Source organism: Erpetoichthys calabaricus, chromosome 2 (assembly GCF_900747795.2).
Source record: "Erpetoichthys calabaricus chromosome 2, fErpCal1.3, whole genome shotgun sequence".
NCBI lineage: Eukaryota > Metazoa > Chordata > Cladistia > Polypteriformes > Polypteridae > Erpetoichthys > Erpetoichthys calabaricus.
The window spans coordinates 37031197-37056667 of NC_041395.2; the positions used below are offsets into that span (position 1 = coordinate 37031197).

The window sequence follows — 25471 nt, forward strand, 5'->3', positions numbered from 1 at the left end:
TGCACAAGCTGTGATGTGTAGTCAAAATCGTAGGCATAGTTAAAAAAATAAATATATTGTTAATTATTTAAGTCAGAAAAGCTTTTAAACAGTCTACAACATTACATTTTTAAAAGGACTGAAAAAATTCCTATCCGAGCATGGTTGTCAGTTTTTGGGAGTATTGAAGACTGCTACTGTAGTCAAATCTTTGTTGAAAATTAAATGAAGTGCTCATAACTTGACATGTCTGACCACAGATAACATCTGTAAAGGCCGTCAGTATTGGGCATGACAATATGCTAAAGGACTGTCAAAAGCTTTTTTTTTATTTGACACTGCTGGCATATCATATCAAAAGGTGCTTGGAGTCCCATGTCCAAGCTTACCCCAAAGATTCAGCATGTACATTTTATTATATAGCTCCACCTATATTAGCTTTATTGGAAAGCTACCTAAAAACTTAGGTGCTTGAACTTCTAGTATATTTTACTTTGTTGCTTGTTCCGATTCCTTCTAATGTTTCTATTGCATCGAGCATTTTAAGAAGTTATGAACTCCAGTGAATTATTTTTTTTTTCTTTCTGTAAACCTGTGGCAGATTACATTGCTTGGGATTCAAGGAGGCATTGATGTGAGAGACACGGTGTGGAGAATCATGAGGCAAACTTTGACCAATTCATTGGACAAACAACTTAACTGGAGGGGAATAAATGGAAAAACATGTTTTCATAGCCTTCACATTAAGGATATTGTGATTGGTGAGTATTTATAATGATTTCAATATGCATACACTGCCATTTAAAATGAAGTAACCTGTGACTGAAAATTTCTGTGAGATGAGTATCTTTTTGTTGTTTGTTTACAATAAATCAAGCTATTAAAGGTAAACTATATGCATTATGACCAGATTAAAAGTGTACATGTTCTCTGCATTAACCATCTTAAGTTTCACATTGACATGGACAATAGTTCCTTATTAAATGTCACTTTCCTTGTCAGAAACTACTGTTTGAAAAAACCTTAACACACAAACACTTTTTTAATAGCCAGGTCAAGATGTAAACAAACTAAGTGGCTGCTCAGGGCCCTCCGGCCACCAAGGAAACCCCAGTTGAATGGGGGGGGGGAGATCTAATGTTTAACATTCAACATTAAATGAAATATATCAGGCAAAATACTAAATGGTGTTAAAAAATAAAGGGAAATTATAGCCATGTATGATAACTACTTTACTTTATTTTCCATATACAAGTTCTTACATTAGGAATTTGTCATTTTTGCATACCCCAGCTTGTTCTCCAGAGACACAGAGAGGGAAAGAAGCTTTTGCATCAGAGTGCAATCTATTTGTACAGAATAAAATTCTACTTTGGGTCTTAAAGTCTTCAGCCAGCAGTGATGCTAACCTGTAATCGGGTTAAACATTAGTGATAAGCAATTGGTCATGTTTGTGAACTAACTACAGGGAAGTATTTAAAGCCAGTCATTTAGGCAGTAACGAATGCAAATACTGTATTGTACAAATATCTCTAGTTGTAAATATTGTTTCTTGTCAGAATACAACTACATTTTATATAGTCGCTTTGTTTACTGAAAATAAACAACCACGACATAGCCTACACTTGCAGCCTGTTTCTTTACCATTATGGTTGGATGCAGTCAATGCTCATGTCTGACAAATAACCAAGTATCAACTGCTGATTGACTCAGACTGTATAATGACTGTTCTTTAGATGCAGTACGAAGAAACTCTAACATCAAGAGCCACAACTCAGGAAATAGAAATGTGGATTAAGAGATGGCTTCATCTGGCTGCAGATAGGGATGGAGGGAGACGAGCAAGAATGGAGCGTCAGAGGAAGAACAGCTATCAAGAATCAGGTGAGCACTATCAACCCTCAAACACGTCTAGTAAGAAGTTAATTAGGAAATTGTATAATTTCAAGTAACTGATCAACTGTTGATTTCTTGGCTGCAGGTGAAATGCATGTTCTTTCAAGTCATCATTAAGACCAGCCTTCTAAACCTTTGCTGAGGACAAGCTGGACAAATGTGATACCTTGATCTGCCACAACCTTCCCAAAGAGATTAGTGCTCATTCAATGCTTTCTGAGTTCTAACATCAGGCACCATCTGGAACTGTGTGTAATAGTGGGTATCCAATCATGGACTTTATAAAATTAATGTTTGTACATTTTGTTGACTGAAATTTTTACCATCACTGTTTGATACATTCTTGTTTTGTGCTTGTTTTAAAGACTTACATTTAGGAAACCTTTCCCTGTTTGTTTATTTAAATAATTCATTGTGCAAGACAACAGTTAAAATTAAGTTCAATATATAAAGTAAAAATCTATTTTATAATATGTGTATCTCACCTATGTGATGTTTTTTAGGCACATACAGGCTTATTTGTTATTTTTCCATGTGTATGCTCACATGATTCATAAGAAAATGGTAATGTAAAACTGTATAAATTGCAAATGTATTATAGACTATTTTGTCATGGTGGTTTATTTATTTGGATATGTCAGAAACGCAAGGAACTTTGTTTTGTTTGTTTTCTATATAAATAAAACATTTACTTTTATTATTGTCACATCTACAAACTTTAGTATTAGTAATTTTGTTACTGATTATGTAATGCAGATTCAGGATTGTTCTGTTTGTTGAAATGCATTACACTGTATATGACAATAAAATGTAATAAGTTTAAATATGCGTATTTGGATTTGTTTGTTCATATTAAAGATATGCAGTAGATAATAGTCGGATAGCGTATATGGAAAGTAAGAGTAAATAATTGATATTTAAATAAGTAATAGTGTAACTTAAAATACTATATACTATTATACTATGTAATACTATAGTCATATAGAATAGTATAGTATATAGTTATAATATTATTTACTCCATATTTACTACTACTTATAATAATATTACTAGGGTGTATAATTATATTTAAATTATATATTTATAATTTATAAATTATATACAATTATATTAATTATATATTTAAATTATTTTAATTATATTTAAATGAGCAAAGTGAAAATCTGACCTGTGGCCCACATGAGGCCCAGTTAATTTTCATCTGGTTCAGTGCTGGGCAGACTTCGGCAGGTTTGGCTGAGTTTTAATTTTGTTTTGGCTGGGATGCGGCATCCGGATGTGGTCCACTCTCTTGCCATCAATCCATGTGGTAAGTGGGCCAGAAAGTCCTAGCAGAAGTGGACCAGATTTGGGCCAGATGAAATTTGCTATCTGGGATTTTCACCATGGGATCAAGTTTTTATCTATTTTGTTCAGTTATGACCCTTTATTAGCAGTCATTTTAACGTAAACTAGCCAACGTTTTGCCCTAAACGGCACACATTAAAAATAATAGTAAAAATGTATTTAATATTGACACAGTTGATGAAATACACATCAAAATAACTCGACACATGGGTGTTTAATACTGAGTCAAATTTAGTGTCCATATGTCTTTTTTATGGAATGTATCTTCGTTTGCAGGTTTTCGGGGCATAGGCTATACTGTATCTACTGCACAATTCACAAAGGTCTCCTCAAGATTTTATTTTTCTTTTATATAAAAAATGTCGAACGATTTACTTCGAGCATAACGAAACACCAAGACGAGTCGAACGGTATGTCATATGTGGGGATTTTCTTGAAGTGATTTCAAAGAACACAGTAAGATGTTTTGTGTAACATCAACACTGTAAAAAATCACAAAATGCAAAAGTTCTTTAGCTTGTATCTGTTTTCAAAGAAAGACGGCGTGCTGTAAACTGTTACGTGTTAGCTTAAGCTGCACTCCTGACATTCTTGTGTCCCACTGTTTCTTAATCTACCGGGTATGTTCTCTGTAGGAGGGCAGTGTTTCTCAACCCGTGGGCTGCCCCAAATGTGGGTCGCTGGAAACCATACACGAGTCCGTCAGTTTAGATTTAACAAATATTACATCCACTATCGCTTTACCGTTTGAAGGACTTACTGATTGCAGATTTTACATCTTCACTCAGTCAAAGGGATATTTGCCCCGCCATACTCAGGAACTGAAACGACTGACATTATTTCAAACATAAGCACGTGGAGTTTCGTTTAAGTTTTGGTTAAGGCATGTCATTACGAATATGATGTTATCTTTGATTTTTTTCTATCGTAATCGAGAATATTTAGATACTATTTAAACTGAAGCTGACATTTTATTGTTTAAAATATTTGTCGTAACTCTTCTTGTTTATTATGAACTTATAACGCATTACCTAAATCATTTCTTTTTTTTTTATGAATACCCCGTATTTGAGCACCGTACGCAGTATTCCAATTTTATTTTTGAACAATCGGAGGGCCAGTAGTATGGAGTGAAGCAACCAGCGGGCGAAGTAGTGGTTCAAAATGGAACAACCAATGAGCAACGCCTATTTAGCATATCTTTGCAGACGTGCTAGAAAAGAGAGCATTTCGGATGAAAATACATTCACCGTCAAGTTTTGATCGATAGAAACATACCTTATTGTATGCTCATTCGTTTAGATTATATTTAAAGATAACCATGTAATACAATTAGTTTAAGAAAGAACATCAACTAAGTACCATACTCATTAATCGTTGCAGATCCGAGCAGCATAAAACTAGCGTATGTGGTAAATTGTGATAGGTGGGAGGAAGCTCACTGTAGAGGTCACATGCAGAGTGTCCAATCACTCGATGGCCCTCCTCGGGGAAGGTCTGAGACAAGAGCCAATCGCTGCCCTTGCAGGGCATCACCTGATCCGGGTGAGTGAGGTCCCAGAAATTCTGGTCCAAGTGTTGCTATGAGCAGGAGAAGCGCGATCGTCAAAAATGAAACTGACGTGCGTGGATGCAGCGACACTGGGATTGGAAAAGCTCACGGCTGGCAATTCTGAGTTCAATGTGTGAGGTGAGGCACGTGAGTCTCACAACCTAATTCAGACTACTCTCCTTCCACCTTTTCGTAAATTAAGTTACTTTAAAAAAAAAAATCTTAAAATCTGCAGTTCCATACAGATCAATATTTAGAATGACTTGTTAAAGAACATAGTATACTATAGCACACAGTATAAAAAGGGAATAAAAGGGTTTCTGTTAATTATAATAATAATAATAATTCATTACATTTATATAGCGCTTTCCTCAGTACTCAAAGCGCGAATTATAAAGAATCAATAATCTTTAGTGTTGTTTTCCTCGTTTAATTGTAAATTGTTTTAATAATAAAAAACACATGAACAAAACATTCCCTACAAGCCATAAGGTATTCAGTATACGTTGAATCTTTTTGTCCTCTGTTAAAATTCTAAATGTTATGTCACATATCAAGTAAACTGGAAAACTGTTTGGGTCTAGCAACCAAAGAAATCACACAACTACTGTAAGAACAATGAGAAAAACAGATGCTCTAGCTTTCAATATCTACAGCAGAAAATGTATCATTTCAGTAGGTTGTTGTCGTTTTTTTACGGCACTTTCTGACTCCCCAGTAAAAGAATAAACCCACATACAGTATGATAGATTGTTCGACTCATCTTGATATCTAGTTATGCAAGATGTCAAGCTTTTTGGCCCTATACACACAAAAACCTTCACTTTTAGACAATTTTAGACCATTTGTGGGTATTGTTTTAGACAATTTCAAGATCATTGATTACAAATACGTTATTTTTTAATTTTGAATCCTTTACAAGGAATTAAGCTCTCTGTGGACCTCTATCAGAGAGTGAAAAATAATACATTTCTTTTAAAATCAAGAATATATAAACCTGAAACATTTAAATTGAAGCACACATTTTCCATCCATCCATTATCCAACCTGCTATATCCTAACTACAGGGACATGGGAGTCTGCTGGAGCCAATCCCAACCAACACAGGGTGCAAGGCAGGGAACAAACCCCGGGCAGGGCGCCAGCCCACCGCAGAGCACACATTTTAATATTTCAAATATCTGATGCAGCTAAACTATTGTTGTTTATTATGCACTTACAGTTAGGTCCATAAATATTTGGACAGAGACAACTTTTTTTCTAATTTTGGTTCTGTACATTACCACAATGAATTTTATATGAAACAACTCAGATGCAGTTGAAGTGCAGACTTTCAGCTTTAATTCAGTGGGGTGAACAAAACGATTGCATAAAAATGTGAGGCAACTAAAGCATTTTTTGAACACAATCCCTTCATTTCAGGGGCTCAAAAGTAATTGGACAATTGACATAAAGGCTATTTCATGGGCAGGTGTGGGCAAGTCCGTCATAATGTCATTATCAATTAAGCAGATAAAAGGCCAGGAGTTGATTTGAGGTGTGGTGCTTGCATGTGGAAGATTTTGCTGTGAACAGACAACATGCGGTCAAAACTAGTGAAAAAACAGTCAGAAAAGATGAGGAGGGAAAAATGTCAGTGACCTCCACCTGTTAAACCATTCCTGTTTTGGGGGTCATCTCATTGTTGCCCCTCTAGTGCCCCTGTTGTTAATTTCATTTCATTAACAACAAAGCACCTGAAACTGATTAACAACCCTCTCTGTTACTTAACTGGCCAGATCAATAGCCCAGAAGTTTCATTGACGTGATGGTATACTCTGATTAAAAAGTGATTCTTTAATTTTTTTTAGCAGTATATATTCTAAATGGGATAGCATGAGAACTTGGTGGATCGCAATCACATTAACATGTTTAGAGTAGAAAGCATTTTCTACAGAACCGCCCAGGGAATGTAATGCCCCACAGAAGTGTCAAAAATATTTATTTTGTAAGGTTTGCTTGTCTACTTTTGAAAATAGCCTGAAAAGGAATACATAAATATAATACACCATATTTTTTAAACTCTGTGCCTTTCAGTGCCAATATGGTCACACTGTTACTGATTGTCAGGGGTGCTGGGAGTGAACAAAATCTGGACAGTGTGGGGGACCCCAGGGTGTGGGTTTGGGAACGTCTGATCTAGCAAATGTGCATCTAGACTTGAAGCAGTCATATTAAGTAATGAAAGACTTACATTTACTTATTTGGTTGACACCTTTATCCAAGGCAACTAAAAACAATAGAGAAACATCCATCCATCCATTATCCAACCCGCTACATCCTAACTACAGAGCCATGGGGGTCTGCTGGAGCCAATCCCAGCCAACATGGGGTGAAAGGCAGGAAACAAACCCCGGGCAGGGTGCGTGCACACACACACACACACACCAAGCACACACTAGGGACAATTTAGATTTGCCAATGCACCTAACCTGCATGTCTTTGGACTGTGGGAGGAAACCGGTGCACCTGGAGGAAACCCACGCAGACACGCTACCACTGTGCCACCCAATAGAGAAACAATGGGTTACATTTTTGTTTTCTTTGTTTTTGTTTTTTCTGGAGCACAGACAAGAGAAGCAGCTTGTTCATAGTCACACAGTGTGAGTAGCAGGATCTGTACCCACAATCTGAGGGTTTGAAGTGACAAGTCCTAACTACTAACCAGTGATTTGCTAAAAGTACCTCAAAAGAGTTATTTACATTTAACAGTTGTCAAACTGAAAATGTAATTTAAATTTTATACCAAGAGCCACAATGAATTTGCAGGATATGGAGCTTTAACTTGAGTGACTTTTCCTGCTACTGACACTGTATGACCATGAGCAAGTCACTTCACCTGCTTGTGCTCCAAATAAAAAAAACAAAAGAAACGTAACCAATTACATCTAAAATGCTGTATATCACCTTGGGTAAAGGTGTTAGAGAAATAAGTTGATGTCAAATGTTACATTTTTCATTATTTAAAATGATTGATTCATATGTAGGTGCATGTTATCTAGACCAGGGGTTCCCAACATAGACATCCAAACTATCTTAAGGTTTTGCTCACTTCCAGCACAACTGGCAATCAGACAATCAGTAACAGTGTACTAACCCATATGGGCCTCATATTATCCATTAGTGCACAATTTGATGTGCTTGACATACTCGTATTACTGGCATGGAACAGACCTCAGAAGCAATGTGCATGATATGTACAGGAGACACATTTCTTGCATACTTGTATTAAATGCTCAGCTAGTAAATTGACAGACTTGTTTTGAAGCAGGGTGGCGCAGTGGTAGCGCTGCTTCCTTGCAGTAAGGAGACCTGGGTTCACTTCCTGGTTCCTCCCTGCGTGGATTTTGCATGTTCTCCCCGTGTCTGCATGGGTTTTCTCCGGGTTCTCTGGACATGCAGGTTAGGTGCATTGGCGATCCTAAAATTGTGCTTGGTGTGTGGGCCCTGCGGTGGGCTGGCACCCTGCCCGGGGTCTGTTCCTGCCTTGTGCCCTGTGTTGGCTGAGATTGGCTCCAGCAGACCCCTGTGACCCTGTATTAGGATATAGAGGGTTGGAAAATGACTGACTGTTTTGAAGCACTGAGCTTTTAAATCTGTGAAATGAAAACAAAAATTACCAGGAAATGTGATAGGATTTAATAGGTATTACATTTTTTAATGAGACCCAGTTTTTGCAGATAAGATACAGTTTCACAGATAACATAATTGGTACAATTCCAAAGAAAATGTTTAGTTTTTGTATGTATTTGGTGTCTGGCATCCCTGTGCGGCAGCTGATGCTTCAGGGGCAGACAGCCCCCTCCTCTAGGTCAGGTTGGGGAGCATGCACTGGCACAGAGTGTTGCCACACCCACCACACAACAAAACAGCTTGGGATCCTGGTTGGCAATCCCTCAGGCAGACACGTGGTCCAGTCGCACCCTTCGGAAATGACACTCTGTCTGCCGCAGCCAGGTGTTATGTGTGCGTCCCCTTGGCCTGGTCTAGCCACTCGGGTCCTGAACAATGAGGATCCTGCAAGCCGGACTGCAGTCGTGGAGTCGCGCCATATTGCCGTGGTGCTGTAACTGATGCTCCCTCACAACGCAGGTAATGTGCCTCATTTGGGACTCCATGAGCAACCACTCATTCGATACAAAGTCAAACCAGCAGTACCCAAGGATTCTCAGAAGAGACACAGTACCAAAGGAGTCCAGTTTTCATCTCAGGTCACTTGATAGCGTCCATGTCTCGCAACCATATAGCAAGACAGGAGGTACCAGAACTCTAAAGACTGGGATGTTTGTCCTTTTGCATAGATATCGGGAGTGCCACACACCCCTTTCCAGGGACCTCATGATCTCCATTCTCTCCCAATCCATCTACTGACTTCATAGGAAGAGTCACCAGAGACATGAATGTCACTGCCGAGGTAAGTAAACCTCTTGACAAGGTGGACATTCTCTTCGTAGACAGACACACTGCTGATGGTTGTGCCTAAGAGGTCATTAAAGGCCTGGATCTTGGATTTTATCCAGGACACTCGCAAGCCCAGACACTTAGACTCCAGCAGGTCCTCCGTGTCTATGTAATTATATAAAATAGTTTACACAACAGAATCATGTATATGGTACATCTTTAATAAATTAGATCTGGGAGTGTCCTTTTTAATATAATCTTTCACCTATTTAAGTGGAATCGCTATGTCACAAATTGGTCCTTCGTCCCAGGTTCGAACATCGACTCCGAAACGATCTGCGCTGTGCTTCAGTTTTTATCTGGAGATACCAAATTTTTGATTGCCTAAACAGGGCCTACGAAATACTGTACCGCTGTTTCCTGCCATGAATTCCCTGGGAGGGATTAAACGAATTTGAGAGTGTCGTGTTGTTCTACTTGATAAATGATACATGAAAGAATTCAACCTGTAGAGAAAAGTAAGCATCACTTTCCAAGGTGGGCGGGTAATTTTGCAAAATGCTTTTTTTATCCAGTCAGTCAGTCAGTCATTCTCCAACCTGCTATATCCTAACACAGGGTAACGGGGGTCTGCTGGAGCCAATCCCAGCTAGCACAGGGCGCAAGAAAGGAACAAACTCAGGGCAGGGCACCAGCCCACCGCAGGACACACACACACCCACACACCAGGGACACCAATCAAATGCAAATGGCTTCTGGCCACGGTGAAGAAAAAAAATACGGACACAGTGAAGAAAAAAAAACTATATGTTAATCTCGACATTTTCGCTTTAATCTCGACATTTATGTCGAGATTAAAGCTGACATATTGACTTTATTTTCGTAGTTTGTCTATAAATTAGAACATCATAAACTAAACTTCATCTTAAAATGAATACAGTGGGTCCTCGACTTACAACGTCTCGACATACGACGTTTCAAGTTTACAACGCTCACTCCCATAAAAACGTAAAAAAATTGAGATGTGAGTGTTTCGGCTTACGGTGTTAGCGTCGTACTTACAGACTACGTGGGCAAACTAGTTTGGTTGCGCGCGGCAGAAGTACGTGGCGTTTGAGTGAGGGAGTTGGTGAACTGGTTTGGTTACGCAGAGCACAAGTTTGTGTTGCTTTGTTTGGTGACTTTTTGACCCTTATCATGGCCCCTAAATGAAAGTCAGAGTCTTCAGATGGTAGTGCTTCGAAGAAGAGGAAAGCCATCACGATGGAAGTGAAATTAGACATTGTAAAGTGATCAGAAGGAATAAAGGTAAGTAATTTTTTTACACTCATTTTTTGTCATTTTTTCTGTTACTACAGTACAGTGTACAGTACAGTATATTTATGTCCTTTTTCTTTTTCTGTGGCTTAGTTTTTATGTTCTAGATTATGATTTTGCAAATGTGTTAGGATAGGTAAGTGACTTAGGCTAGGGTGTGCTTCTACTTACACCAAAATTCGGGTTACATCACTGTTGTAGGAACGGAACTGTGTTGTAACCCAAGGACCCCCTGTATGTAATTTACTAGAGTTTATTTACTAGGTGTGTCTAATCCAGAGCTGGTGTGTTAATTGGTCAGGCTTACATCTATTTTATGGTAACCAGAAACAAACTGTACCTGAATACAACAAAACATTTTAAAGGGGAATTGTACCAAATTGTCTGTGAATCATAAAACGTTATACAAAAGAACCAAAAGTAAATAGCCCAGAATTAAAAATAAAATCTAACTTCTAATATGCAACAATCAAATGATATAATTTTAATTCGTGCTATTTCATCCTGCGTCATCAACAGAAATTTTAAAAAAATCCCAGTCACACTCGACTTTCCTACGGAAACGTATTAGGGCCACGGTGAAGAAAAAAAAAATACGGACAGTGAAGAAATGTGGTAAATCAAACATCTTAAAATTAATATTTCATGTACTAGATTTTCTCAAACCCCGTCTTAAATTATGTAGCATATTAAATGCTTTGTGTTAAGTGTTTCCCGGGCCATGTTAATCGCTATGTGCTTCTTAAACTAACTTCCTCTTGCACTAAGAGGCGGCGCAGGCAGCGATCGCCGCACAGAATACATTAATTTTATGATATTCCTTCTCCCTGAACATTCAGAATGCTAAGATAAATACTTGATATAATTTTCATGATGAAATGCATTAAAGCATGTATTAAACACGTGGGGGCACGGTGGCGTGGAGGTTGCACTGCTGCCTTGCAGCAAGGGGGTCCCGGGTGTTCCCTGCCTTGAGTTTGCATGTTTTTCTGGTGGGTTTACTCGGCGTGCTTCAGTTTCCTTTCAAAGTCATGTAGGCTGTGGGCTTTTGTTATGCTATATTGACCCTAGTGTGTGTTTCTCGTATTCACCCTGCAATGTGCTGGCGCCCCATTCAAGATTTGTTCCTGCCTCGCACACGATGCTTGCTGGGATGGGCGCAACCCTGAATGGACGGCATAACTAAACACGTATAATGAATATTTTTTAAAGTTCTGAACACTCCGTGGTCTAAGTGTATAACTAGTTTTTATTTCACAAAGACGTTTATGGTGTGGTGATTGGTTATGTGGAGAAAGAAAAAGGAAGGATAGGAACTGAGGGTTTGGTACATCAGATAGAGACAGCATGCATGCAATAAAGAAAGCCCGCTCAGAAAAACATTCATTGAATTCAGTGTTCGTGTATCCGACCACCAGATCACGAACCCAACATTTACACAATATTTAAGTTAAACTTGTGTGATACCTATTCATACATGCAGTTTTTTGGAGCCTCGTCACACCTGCCATAAAGGTCTCTACACTGAACGTAGACCTTGGGACCCCTTACTACGTGGGAGCAGCACTACCGCCACACCACCGTGAATGTTTAATATATTCTTCAATGCATTTCATCATGAAAATTATATCAAGTATTTATCTTAGCATTCTAAATATTCAGAGAGGAGGAATATCATGAAGTGAATGTATTCTGTGCGGCGATCGCCTCCTCAGTTCAAAAGGAAGTCAGTTTAAGAAACCCGTAGCGATTAACAACTGGGTCAGGAAACACTTAACACAAAGCATTTAATATGCTACATTAGTTATGACGGGTTTTTCAGAAAATCTAGTAAATTAAATATTCATTTTAAGATGTAGTTTAGTTTACCACATTCTACTGACAAAATAAACTACAAGAATAAAGTGGAAATGTCGACTTTAATCACGTCATAAACGTCGAGATTAAAGTGGAAATGTCGAGAATAAAGTAAATATGTCGACAGTTTTTTTTCCTTCAGTGTCCGTATTTTTTTTCTTTGTCGTGGCCCTAATAAGTTTCCGTAGGGAAGTCGAGTGCGACTGGGATTTTTTTTTATTTCTGTTGATGACGCAAGACGAAATAGCGCGAATTAAAATTACATCATTTGATTGTTACATATTAGAAGTTAGATTTTTTTTAAAATTCTGGGCTATTTACTTTTGGTTCTTTTGTATAACGCTTTATGATTCACAGACAATTTGGTACAATTCCCCTTTAAAATGTTTTGTTGTATTCCGGTACAGTTTGTTTCTGGTTACCATAAAATGATGTAAGTCTGGCCAATCAACACGCGAGCTCTGGATTAAACACGCCTATATCGAAATATAATTGGCTGCTATTTTGTGAGTAACGCCCATATACCTCCGTTCGTGTTCCTTATTTTCTTTTCCCTCCTTTCTCCCCCACGAGGTGGTTTGGACTGGTTCTAGCTCTTTCTTAAAGACAGTGCTACATTTTTCTTCTCACACTTGCCAGAATCGAGGCCGGTTTAAAGTAATGCTGCAGCTGTAGAACGTTGATGGTGACGCCGTATGTAGTGTAAACGGACCTTTTTCTGGGAGTCACGGTTATTGTAGCGACGTGAACACAGCCTTCCTGGTCCTGGTTTAACTCGTTAGAAAGTGATGTCCCGAAGGAGTAGTCGCAGTGGCAGCCAGGCGGCCACAGTTAGAGGTGCGGGAGTATAAAGCTCTAATCAACTCGTTGGAATATGAAAGATGTGGCAGATGATCGAATTGCGCTTAAAAGTTAATAACTAAATACGAGGTGTTTTACTTACATAATGGTACTAAAAACTGTCCCACTTGTTGTTGTGACTTGATATATTAAAAATGAACTTAGTATTCTTATTTCAGTCTTACTAAAATATAGTTTGTATAATAGTAATTTTCAACATGTAATTAACAAACGTACGTAAATTAAATATTGATTACGTATTAGTTGTATAGATTTTTGATTTGTAGATGTGCGATTAAGATTTTGACAGGTTAACTAGGTTAGATTTAAACTTGTGTACACACATGAACCTTCTGCTGATATGATACTTATAATTTGCCAATTTTTAATATTTAAGCTGGGCAAAAGCGTAAGATAAAGAAGGAGGATGATGAAGATGTAAAACCTACACTGGTCGTGATAAAAGAAGAGGATGACGACGACAGGTCAAATTCGGGTATGCGTTGGGAGTGGGAAGGAGATGAACCTGGTGACTGGAGTGTGTTTTCAGATCATTTGAACTCTCAGATCGCAGATGCCTTCAGGTAGGCCAAAGCTTAGTTCAACTCTTGAAACAAGAGTTACAGCCAGCACTCCTAAGGAAATTAATAATAAAATCAGAATGACAAATTAAACATGTTTGTTGGTGCAAAAAAGCTACATTTGATCATTTTTGTTTCTGGTTACTTACATTTTTTTAATGACATTTTTGAATTTGTCCTCTCTCAGGCCATAAAACACATAATAATTGTGATTTAATCCTGTACAGATAGGTATAATCTGTGATATAAAAGATAATATAAAGTTATGCTTGGATAGGTATAATCTGTGATATAAAAGATAATATAAAGTTATGCTTGGAGAGTATTGGTTGAGTCTTACCCTTTAAAAACTGAGTTGTAAGTTTCCTTTCAGTAACTCCTTTTTTCTCTACCCATTTCAGAAGTGGGAAGTCCTCAGTTAGTTTGACACCTGACTCCGGAGATGGGCTCAAAGTGGATTTGAAGAATATGACCCAGCAGAACATACAGTCAGGTGTCAAAAGGAAAATAAGAATTGCAGTTCGACAGCACAGCAAATGTAAGAACAATTTAGAAGAAAAAGAATTATAAATATAGTGGTTGTTTTCAGGCTCTTTTAATGTGTGGAGTTATCAAGAAAAAAGAATAGGTTTAATATTTAATTAATGGGCATATCCAGGGCAAATTTAGATCAGATTAGGATACATCACAATTAGTTGCTTTACTTTTTTGCTGTTTATAAATTGTTACAATTCACATATAAAATGTTATTAAAAGATTGTTTCATGATGGAATATAAATAATTCAGTATAGTATTTTTTAAAATTTTTGGCCTTGTCCGTAGTTAATTGGGAATTTTAAATAGGTAAAAAATTTTAGGAGTGTGTCCATGTGCCCTCCTGTTACCTTTCAGATCGTTCAGACTTCGGTCTTGGTTTGCAATCCATACTGTTTGGGTAGACAGAGCTCTGAAGTGAATCAATCCATTTTATCATAGCTGTTATTTTAAACTGAGTTCTTAAAGAACACAGATGAAAGACACATAGGTTAAAACATGTTAAGGGTAAATATTGGTTTATATCTTGATAGTATTTAATCTGGTGGTGGCTCTGAGGCTAAGGATCTGTGCTGGTGGTACCTGGAAGGTTGCTGGTTCTAATCCTGTTACTGCTTGAAGAGATCTGACCGTGCTCTGATCTCCAAAGATAATGCAATACGACCGTTTCCACTTGGGGATTAATACAGTGTAATATATACCAAAAAAATGCCTGAAAGTTTCCTTCGTACAGACATCCATAAATCATCATCTTTCGGCTGCTTCCATTAGGGGTTGCCACAGCGGATCATCTTTTTCCATAACATATCATTAAATACTTGGAATAAATTGCCAAGTATTTTGGTGGACTGTGGTAGTACTTTAGGGACTTTCAAAACTTGATTATATGTTTGTTGAAGACTTGTTCTTGTCAAAATGGCTCTATTAACACTTTTTATCAAAAAGTCGGATTTTGTAAATGTATTAAAATGTCACAACAAATACTGTAAACATGCTTTTCAAAAGAAGGTATTATTTTAAAACGGAAGATGTAATGAAACCACTGCAAGTGTAAATGTGTGCTATATCCATTTGTGTGACAATGTTACTTAAAATTAATAAGTACATTGATCAAAATTTTGTCAACATTTTTAAAATAGAATTGTTAATTTCTAACCTTGTCAGGTATAGCATATTAAATATAAATGTAAGCATACTTTTTTTTTTGTTATCCCTGACTTGTGAGTTGCGTATATTATACAGTTGAAGTCAAAAGTTTACATACTCTTTAAAACTAACTTTATAAGCCCTCCACGGATTTTATACTAAAACTAGAACATCTACTTTGTGCAGGATGAAAGTATTTTTTTCCAACAATGTTCACAGACTAGAGTAGTTTTATTTTTTATTGACCTTCTCACAATTACAGTGGGTTAAAAGTGTACATACACTTGGTTAATATTTGGTAGCATTGCCTTTAAATTGTTTAAATTGAGCCAAATGTTTAGGGTTGCCTTCCACAAGCTTCTTACAATAAGTTGCTTGGAATTTTGTCCCATTCCTCCAGACAGAACTGGTTTAACTGGGACAGGATTGTGGGCCTCCTTGCACGAACATACCTTTTCAGTTCTGCCCAGAAATTTTCAATCAGATTTAGGAAAGGGCTCTTTGATAGCCACTCCAAATTCCTTGACCTTGTTGTCCTTAAGCCATTTTGCCACAACTTTGGATATATGCCTGGGGTTGTTGTCCATTTGGGAGACCCATTTACAACTGAGCATCATCTCCAGGTCTTTTATCTGCTTAATTGATAATGACATAACGACGGACTTGCCCACACCTGCCCATGAAATAGCCTTTGAGTCAATTGTCCAATTACTTTTGAGCCCCTGAAATGAAGAGATAGTGTTAAAAAAATGCTTTAGTTGCCTCACATTTTTGTGCAATCGTTTTGTTCACCCCACAGAATTAAAGCTGAAAGTCTGCACTTCAACTGCATCTGAGTTGTTTCATTTAAAATTCATTGTGGTAATGTACAGAACCAAAATTAGAAAAAAAGTTGTCTCTGTCCAAATGTTTATGGACCTAACTGTATTTCAAGAGTTTATTTCTTTTCATTTTGCTGATTAAGGACTACAGGTAATGAAAACTCAAAATTCAGAAAATTAGAATATTATGAAAAAGTTCAATATTGTAGACTCCTGGTGTCACACTCCACTCAGCTAATTAACCCAAAACACCTGCAAAGGTGTCCTGAGCCTTTAAATGGTCTCTCAGTCTGGTTCAGTAGGCCACACAAACATGGGGAGACTGCTGACTTGTCAGTTGTCCAGAAGACCGTCATTGACAACCTCCACAAGGGAGCGTAAGCTACAAAAAGTAATTGCTTAAGAAGCTGTCTGTTCAGAGTGCTGTATTTAAGCATATTAATAGAAAGTTGAGTGGCAGGAAAAAATGTAGAATAAAAAGGTGCACAAGCAACAGAGATAACCGCAGCCTTGAGAGGATTGTGAAGCACAGCCCATTCAAGAATTTGGAGGAGATTTACATGGAGTGGACTACGGCCGGAGTTAGTGTTTCAAGAGCCACCACACACAGATGTATTCAGGACGTGGGCTACAATTGTCACATTACTTCTGTCAAGCCACTCCTGAACAAGAGACAATGTCAGAAGCGTCTTACCTGGGCCAAGGGGAAAACGGATTGGACTGTTGCTCAGTGGTCCAAAGTCCTCTTTTCAGATGAAAGTAAATTTTGCATTTCATTTGGAAATCAAGGTCCTCGAGTCTGGAGGAAGAGTGGAGAGGCACAGAATCTAAGTTGCTTGAGGTCCAGTGAGAAGTTTCCATAGTCGGTGATAATTTGTGGAGCCATGTCATCTGCTGGTGTTGGTACACTGTGTTTTATCAAGTCCAAAGTCAGTGCAGCTGTCTATGAGGAAATTTTAGAGCACTTCATGCTTCCCTCTGCTGACAAGCTTTATGCTGATTTCATTTTCCAGCAAGACTTGGCACCTGCCCACACTAGCAAAAGTACCAATCAATACCTGGTTTAATGACCATGATATCACAGGGCCTGATTGGCCAGCAAACTCACCTGACCTAAACCCCATAGACAATCTATGAGATATTGTTAAGTGGAAGATGAGAGGCACCAGACCCAACAATGCAGACGAGCTGAAGGCTGCTATCAAAATATCCTGGGCTCCCATAACACCTTAGCAGTGCCACAGGCTGATTGCCTCCATGCCACACTGCATTGATGCAGTAATTCATGCAAAAGGAGCCCTGACCAAGTATTGAGTGTGTACATGGACATACTTTTCAGTAGGCCAACATTTCTGTATTAAAAATCATTTTTTTTATTGGTCTCATGTAATAGTCTAATTTTCTGAGATACTGAATTTTGAGTTTTCATTACCTGTAAGCCATAATCAGCAAAATGAAAAGAAATAAACTCTTGAAATATATAGATTCATTACACACAGAGTGATATAGGAGTTTCACTTTTTGAATCGAATTACTGAGATAAATTAACGTTTTGATGATATTGTAATTTATTGAAATGCACCTGTAGGTGGAATAGTAGTTCGTACTGTAAATTAACATACATTGATAAGATGGAAGAACATGGATTAATCTTAGGCATTACTGCTACTACTACTACTACTACTACTACTAATACTAATATTGAAAGTAACCAAATCTTATTTAATTAAGATTTTAGCTGGCAGTGGGAGGAATCTGATGGAGAATGGATACCTTATGAGGCTAGGACATCTTTGCAGCTTGAGCAGGCATTGCAGAAAAATGAGATAAGTCTTACACTTGCCTTGAAGAGGAATCAGTATATAATGGACTTGGTAAAAATGGTGCAAGTAAACAAGAAGACTAAATTTGAAAGGAGAATTCAACGTGTGGAGTCTGGTATGGTGAATATTAGACTGTTTGCTAATGATTTAAGTAGACTTATTTATTTTACTTTAATTATTCTTCAAGTATTCTTTCTTTATAGTACATTTCAAATTAGTTAAAAAAATTATTTCAGATTTTTCATTCAACTTGTTGTTGGTAATTGAACTACTTCTCTGGTTTATGTAAATGTAAGCTCTAAAAAATGTGTGATCAGACCAATCTGTTTTTGTAGTGGCAGTGATACCAATTTCCACCAGTGAGAATGGCGATGGCGTTACCCGTGTGTCTGTCTCTGATTCTTCAAAAAATGAAGAAGACGATGGTCCCTCTCCGAAGAAGAAAAAGAAGGTTGCTGGAAGAAGTGGCAAAAATAGAGGAGTCTCTACTGTTCCTGTTAGCAACACTGATAAGAATGGTAGTAAAACCAATCACTGAATGAATGACCAAAATCTATATTTTGTGTGTGTGTGTATGTATGTATGTATGTATATGTGTGTTTATATACAGTGCATCCGGAAAGTATTCACAGCGCATCACGTTTTCCACATTTTGTTATGTTACGGCCTTAATCCAAAATGGATTAAATTCATTTTTTTCCTCCGAATGCTACACACAACACCCCATAATGACAACGTGAAAAAGTTTACTTGAGGTTTTTGCAAATTTTATTAAAATGAAATAACTGAGAAATCACATGTACATAAGTATTCACAGCCTTTGCTCAATACTTTGTTGATGCACCTTTGGCAGCAATTACAGCCTCAAGTCTTTTTGAATATGATGCCACAAGCTTGGCACACCTATCCTTGGCCAATTTCACCCATTCCTTTTTGCAGCACCTCTCAAGCTCCATCAGGTTGGATGGGAAGCGTCGGTGCACAGCCATTTTAAGATCTCTCCAGAGATGTTCAATCGCATTCAAGTCTGGGCTCTGGCTGGGCCACTCAAGAACATTCACAGAGTTGTCCTGAAGCCACTCCTTTGATATCTTGGCTGTGTGCTTAGGGTCGTTGTCCTGCTGAAAGATGAGCCGTCGTTCCAGTCTGAGGTCAAGCGCGCTCTGGAGCAGGTTTTCATCCAGGATGTCTCTGTACATTGCTGCAGTCATCTGTCCCTTTATCCTGACTAGTCTCCCAGTCCCTGCTGGTGAAAAACATCCCCACAGCATGATGCTGCCACCACCATGCTTCACTGTAGGGATGATATTGGCCTGGTGATGAGCGGTGCCTGGTTTCCTCCAAACGTGACGCCTGGCATTCACACCAAAGAGTTCAATCTTTGTCTCATCAGACCAGATAATTTTCTTTCTCGTGGTCTGAGAGTCCTTCAGGTGCCTTTGCCGTTTACTAAGGAGTGGCTTCCATCTGGTCACTCTACCATACAGGCCTGATTGGTGGATTGCTGCAGAGATGGTTGTCCTTCTGGAAGGTTCTCCTCTCTCCACAGAGGACCTCTGGAGCTCTGACAGACTGACCATCGGGTTCTTGGTCACCTCCCTGACTAAGGCCCTTCTCCCCCGATCGCTCAGTTTAGATGGCCGGCCAGCTTTAGGAAGAGTCCTGGTGGTTTTGAATTTCTTCCACTTATGGATGATGGAGGCCACTGTGCTCATTGGGACCTTCAAAGCAGCAGAAATTTTTCTGTAATTTTCCCTAGATTTGTGCCTCGAGACAATCCTGTCTCAGAGGTCTACAGACAATTCCTTTGAATTCATGCTTGGTTTGTGCTCTGACATGAACTGTCAACTGTGGGACCTTATATAGACAGGTGTGTGCCTTTCCAAATCATGTCCAATCAACTGAATTTACCACAGGTGGACTCCAATGAAGCTGCAGAAACATCTCAAGGATGATCAGGGGAAACAGGATGCACCTGAGCTCAATTTTGAGCTTCATGGCAAAGGCTGTGAATACTTATGTATATGTGCTTTCTCAATTTTTTACTTTTAATAAATTTGCAAAAACCTCAAAAACTTTTTTCACGTTGTCATTATGGGGTGTCTGCGGTGGGTTGGCACCCTGCCTGGGATTGGTTCCTGCCTTGTGCCCTGTGTTGGCTGGGATTGGCTTCAGCAGACCCCAGTGACCCTGTGTTCGGATTCAGCGGGTTGGAAAATGGATGGATGGATTATGGGGTATTGTGTGTAGAATTCTGAGGAAAAAATGAATTTAATCCATTTTGGAATAAGGCTGTAACATAACACAATGTGGAAAAAGTGATGCGCTGTGAATGCTTTCCAGATGCACTGTATAAAGTTGAGTAGTGCATGCCTCCTTGTGTGTGTACATTATTTAGAGTTTGACTTTTATACTTTTGTGTATATTGTATAGATGAACATATTTATTTGATTTGTGGTGCTAAACTGATCTTTTACAAGTGTATGAAAGAAAGTTTTGTTCACTCTGTAGTTAGTTTCTGTCAACCATCCAAGCTCAAGTTCGTCATTATATAAATATATAGTGTACAATGAAATTCTTAACTCACAGTAGAACAGTAACAGCAATACTTATATTAGTAACTTTAGGAACAGCAAAGTTCCTGTACTATTTGAGAAGAAGTCATTTCTTTCAGAGGCTTGTTGGCAATACAATACGTTCAGCTCTTGCTTCAAACTGCCCACATGAACTAAAAGCTAAAGCCAGTCTGTAGTCTTCCTGGCCACTGTGCATGCTTTATTTACTTCAGAAAGGTCTTAAAAGTTTTAGATTGTTTGTAGAATGTGAATTTTATAAAGTTGATTTTTCAAGAGGTTCAACTTGTGTTGGATTTTTTCTCCATCTTGGCAGAAGTTGTGAAGAAGGTCGTTTTAAAAGGGAGAGTACCAGTGGATCCTGAATGCAAAACCAAAGTAGGCAAGGTAATTAAATCCATGAATGTATTATATTATTGCCTCTTCATCTGAAACTTAAAAGGGGTAAGCTAATTTTGCCAGTAGTTGTGCCAAGAGTACAAATAAGTGCTGGTAAGGTGATTTATATGTTTCTAGATTGTAATTGAGAATGGAACACATTCAATTTTTCTCTTGGGTTTTACTTTGATGCATTAAGGTTGAGTACCAGCAATGGTGTGGAATATATATCATTTGGTATGGTACTGAATTAGATTAGGTAAATGTTATTAATCCTGTAGGTAAATTCAGATGCATAAAGCAGCAGAAATAAAATAAAAAACATATGTATACTCATAGGATAAACAATACGGCTAATAATTTAATCAATTGGTACATGTATATTGTGCAGATAATTAATAATGAACTTAATGAATACATCGGGATGAAGTATTGAATTGCCCAGCAGACTTCTAGAGTGCCTCATTGAGAAGATATTTATCACTGGCATCCAGTTTTGCCACCATCCCCCTTTCCATAACAGCTTCAAATGTGTTCAGGGTTTGCCTTGTGATTGAGCATGTTTTCCTGATAAATTTATTCAGGATAATGCTTCTTTTGAGCTTAAGTTGCTTCCCCAGGAGACTGCAGTGTAAAACAACACATTGGTTACTATGGACTTATGGAACTTCCCAGCAAGTTGCTTGCATACATTAAAAAACTTGACTCTCCTTAGTTGAGGTATAACTTTTTCAGCTGTTTGCTGCATACATCAAAAGACCAGAGTCTCCATAGGAAATACAATCTGCCTTGGCCCTTCTTGTACAGCACCACTGTGTTGTCAGACCAGTCCATTTTGTTGATTATGTGAACCCCCTGGTATTTGTAACTCTGTACCACTTCCATGTCCTCTTCCTGTATGTTGACTGGTCTCAGTGGCTCCTTGGCCCACCAGAAGTCCACCACCAGCTCTTTTTTGTTTTGCTAATGTTGAGTTTCAGGTTGTTGTCCCTGCACCACAAGATGAAGTCCTCCAAAACCTTCCTGTACTATGACTCATCTCCATTAATAATTCAGCCTATGATGGAGGATTCATCTGAAAATTTCTGTAGATGGCAAGCATTGTTATTGTGCTTAGCAGTCTGTTGTGCAGAGGGTAAAGAAAAAGGGAGACAAGATAGTTGTCAGAGGTGCCTCCAGTATTACGCACCAACATTTCTGACACACAGTCTCTCAGACTCATAAACGGATGTATTTTGGTCAGATAGTTCATAATCCAGGAGATTGTGAGGGCATCAAGATTCAAAGCCTTGAGCTTTTTCCCCAGTTGATAAGGCAGAATGGTGTTAAAGGAACTGGAATAATCAAAGAATGTTATCCCGACTGTGGTGCTGGCTTTGTCGAAGTCGGAGTAGGCTCTGGAGCCTGTAAATCAGAGCATCCTTTACACCTATATTTGTCTGATGGGCAAACTGCCAATGATCCAGATGTTGTGAAATCAGGGGTCATAGCTGTTTTAGGACCAGTCTCTCTAAGGTCTCCATGATTTATAAAGTCAGAGCAACTGGTCTGAAATCTTTGGGATCACTGTAATGCATATTTTTTGACACTATGACTACCCAGGATGTATTCCATAGCTGAGGAACCTTTTGCAATTTGAGAGAAGGGATGGACAGGTGCTGAAGGACCCCACATAGCTGGCTGGCACATGTTTTCAGCACCCTGGGGCTGATCTATCGTGCCCTGAAGACATGTTTAGGCAGAGTTTTCCCAGCTCTTTTCTCACATGATCAGCAGAGAGACAATAGTCCAAGAAGTGGAGAGGGGCCAGAGACCACAATTGTGATGTCATTGTAGAAAAATGTCATGCATATGGCAGTTGGGATTCTGAAACCACTTCAGTTTGCCCAGAGTGGCTAGCAGTGTTGGGGGAGGGCCGTACTGACAAGAATGAGTAAAAATCGTTGAAGAACTGGTTCAGTTCATTTCCTCTGTTATAGTTCTCTTTCTTTGCACATTTTACGTTCTGCTTGTATTATAGTCCTCATCCAGTTCCACACTTTCTTCATGTTGTTTTGTTGTAAGTTGTGTTCAAGTTCGTCTCTGTAGTGGGGTTTCCCCTCACGGAACTTCTTCAGTTCAGTTCTGACTGCACCCACTTGATTATATCCTTACCTCCAGATCTTAAGGCTCTCTTCTTGAGATTCAGTAGGACTTTCAAGTCTTTTGTGTTCCATGGCTTGTTTTTGGGCAAACGGTGTACTGTCTTTTTGGGGACTACAGTGAACCCTCGTTTATCACGGTTAATCCGTTCCAGACTCTACTGCGATAAATGAATTTTCGCGAAGTAGGATTCTTTATTTATAAATCGAATATTTTCGCAGTTAGAGTATAGAAAACCTAATTACGACCTTCTAAATACGTTTTTTTTAACATTATTAGAACCCTCTAGGCATGAAATAACACTGTTTAGTCACCATTACACTCGTATTACCCAATATATTAGACAAAATAAGAGAAAATAAGACATATTAGACATTACAAATATCATATTATGGTTGTACTGTAGATTTAATTACATACACACACACAGTTCTTACATACAACCACTAACCTATGAAGGCACAAGCTCAGTAGGAGAGTCTTCAGGTTGTAAGCTGGAGCGCTGATCGCACCCTCAGAGGACACAGACCCCCCTGGGAAAACCCCTGAAACAGCTGACAGTCTACCTTCACATTGCTCCTTACCCTTCTTACTTGCACTATAACGAGCGATAAACCTCTCACGCGGTACTCCGCTTACTTAAAAGTATTGTGCAGCGCCTTTCAGCTTTGGAATGGGTTGCTTTGTTTCTCTCTCTCTCTCTGTCAGACATTCTCTGCTCCTGGCGGAACTGTCACCTCTGACTTGTCATGGAGCACGTTTAAACTTTTGAAAAGAGACAAACGTTTGTTTGCAGTGCTTTGAATAAAGTTCTTTTTTTTTTTCTACAACCTCCTGTGTCTCTGTACAAATCTGTGACCCAAGCGTGACAAGGTGGTGCAGTATCTTCAGCAGGTGCGTCGTTGTCTTCTTCCGCTGAAGGAGTACTAGGAGTAGGCTATGGGTGTCTGGGTGCGCGGCTGAAGAACATCTTGATAGGCAGTTGCTGGCGCTGTCTTTTCATATGCGTGAGGAGGCTTTTGTAGGGTATTGCCATCTTTGATCATATCCAAGAGTTTCACCTTCTCCTGGATGGTAAGCATCTTCCTCCGGCACTTAGTTTCATTGTCAGATCAGAAGGCTTAGAAAAAGCAGCACGTTTAGGAGCCATCATGGGGCATAGATAAAAGTTCTCACAAAGCGCATGCGTAGTGACGTAAGCGTGTATGAGAAATAATCGATAGAGTGAAGCCGTGAAAGTCGAAGCGTGATATAATGAGGGATCACTGTATATTGTTCACACAAAGTTGATGTAGTCTGTGATTCAGTGGCTGAGTAACTCAATGTTCTTGCAGTGTGACTCACAAAGCATATCCCAGTGTTCTCAAAGGCATCCTTCAGAGGCTTCTCCGCCTTCATTGTCAATTTCTGTACAGAACTGAGTGAGTGTTGTTTATGTACATTTTGGCTGATACCTGAATTTGCATTATTTGATTTTTCAAAAGCTATCAAAGGAAATGTAAAATAAAAATCATGCACTTGGGCCTGTTATAGGTGAAATTAAAGCGGTGACTGTTAAGTGTTCTTGAGATGTGTGTGTATTTCTTGTATATATTTCTCTTCTGGTTCATCCTGCTTCCACTTCAAAACCAGTCCCGCCCACACGCAGCCGACACGGCATTTCTCGATTCCTATTCGTCGTCTTCCATGTCATGCACTATACTGACCTGCTGAACATAATACATCCAACAAGTACTCGAGGTGCTGCCACAACGATAAAGTAGCTTTACCACCCTTGCGGGAGCCACCTGTGTCTTTACAACCGCTTCTTACACAGCAAACATCAGAAACTAAAAATTATCATGAACACTTTCGAGAATACAACCCTTCTCTAGCGTTTGCTTCCATGGGTGCACAGATAACTCAACCTCCTGGCCACGGACCATACTGTTTTAAAATACACAGGCAAATTTATAACCAAATCTCTCCACTATACGCTAACACTTCTACCTCTCCAGGATATGGACAGTTGTATGTTTTTGACACAGCGCAAGCTACTAAAGTACGGTTACAAAATGAAGCAAATTCCCTTCACTAAATCATACAAACACATGCATGAAATCGCTCAGTCCAATCCAACAGCATCTGTACGAATGGTTTTCAAGGAAACCCCTAGACAGGATTTACAACGATACAATGCCCCGACATGTCACACCAATGTTGCAGCGATTTTCGTCGGAGAAGATGGCGAACTGCCTGCCGAAA

The 25471-nt window shown here is 38.8% G+C and overlaps 1 protein-coding gene across 1 annotated transcript in view; it reads left to right on the plus strand.

Annotated features, from left to right (window-relative positions):
* The first annotated feature begins 12930 nt into the window (after positions 1–12930).
* Positions 12931–25471, plus strand: part of parp2 (poly (ADP-ribose) polymerase 2) — a 74721-nt gene continuing 62180 nt past the window's right edge. Inside the window, exons 1-6 of the mRNA XM_051922298.1 lie at positions 12931–13225; positions 13626–13812; positions 14211–14347; positions 18043–18249; positions 18470–18652; positions 21024–21094. Of these exons, the coding sequence (XP_051778258.1) occupies positions 13177–13225; positions 13626–13812; positions 14211–14347; positions 18043–18249; positions 18470–18652; positions 21024–21094 (834 nt within the window). The 5' untranslated portion in view covers positions 12931–13176. The remainder of the gene's footprint in view (positions 13226–13625; positions 13813–14210; positions 14348–18042; positions 18250–18469; positions 18653–21023; positions 21095–25471) is intronic.